This window comes from Perkinsus marinus (assembly GCF_000006405.1).
Source record: "Perkinsus marinus ATCC 50983 genomic scaffold scf_1104296947020, whole genome shotgun sequence".
NCBI lineage: Eukaryota > Perkinsozoa > Perkinsida > Perkinsidae > Perkinsus > Perkinsus marinus.
The window spans coordinates 1-948 of record NW_003210752.1 but is presented as its reverse complement, the minus strand read 5'-3'; the positions used below and the strand labels follow the sequence as shown (position 1 = coordinate 948).

Below are 948 nucleotides of genomic sequence, written 5' to 3'. Positions count from 1 at the left end.
CAAGCTCCGCTTCATAAGTTCCACGCTTGACAGCCATCAACTCACTCTCATGAGACACATCACCATCCTCAAAAGGATCCGACAACAAAAAATGAGCTTTCTCAAGTGCGAGTTGAAGAGTCTTCGGATTTGCATTCCTAACCTTTCGGGCAAGCGACATCGAATGTCCTCTTAACCCTCGGATAAAAGCAGTAAGAATAATAGGGGCAACTTGGTCAGCGGTCATGTCGGGGTAGGCTCGATGCGCTAACCTCTTTATATCATTCTGATATGTGAGTAGAGACTCACTACCAGAATCCAAAGTTCGACGATACAACTGCTCGCTGCTCTGCATCCGGGTAGCAATATTCAACTTGTGGGAGAGATTCTTAACCAGGCTGACCATCGTATCCTTCTCATTGGGTTTGAGCTCATCATAAACAATCCATGCATCACCTCGGAGTAGTGGTGGTAGGTGCTTCAACTGGTCGTCGTCTTCCCACTTGTTAGCAGTTGCACACGCCTTGAACTTCCGCACCCATTGCTCGAAGTCCAAAGGACTTATCAGAGGGTCGAAGCTCTCAGGTAAGGCAAAATACAGGCTCGGGTCCATGGACAAGGAGCTGCTACTCTGGAATATCAACTCAACACGGATGATATCCGTATTATGTAGGAGGATAGGAAGAGAATAGTTTTGGATGTATTAGTAGAGAAATTACAGCTTAGCTTAGTAGTGGGACAGCTGAGTAATGGGAGAGAACAAATGGGACAGCCAATTGTGTTAAATACTGCATTCCTGGTTCGGTGCAGAGACACCTGCTATTGATGCTCGACCAGTTTGTGCGGCAGAGAGCGTCACCTTTTTGTACATGCTCCTTGTGCTTGCGTGCAAGAGTGTGAGCATAGGATACACTCGGAGTGTAACACTCCGCACTGTTGATCATGAGCATTGAGCATTACTAACTCTTA

The 948-nt window shown here is 46.6% G+C and overlaps 1 protein-coding gene across 1 annotated transcript; it reads right to left on the bottom strand.

Moving 5' to 3' along the window:
* Positions 1-142: 142 nt before the first annotated feature.
* Pmar_PMAR002514 (hypothetical protein) lies at positions 143-592 on the bottom strand (the record flags this gene model as incomplete). Its single annotated transcript, XM_002779484.1, has 1 exon — positions 143-592. A coding segment is annotated over one exon (450 nt), but the record flags the coding sequence as incomplete, so codon positions are not given.
* Between the last annotated feature and the right edge of the window lie 356 nt (positions 593-948).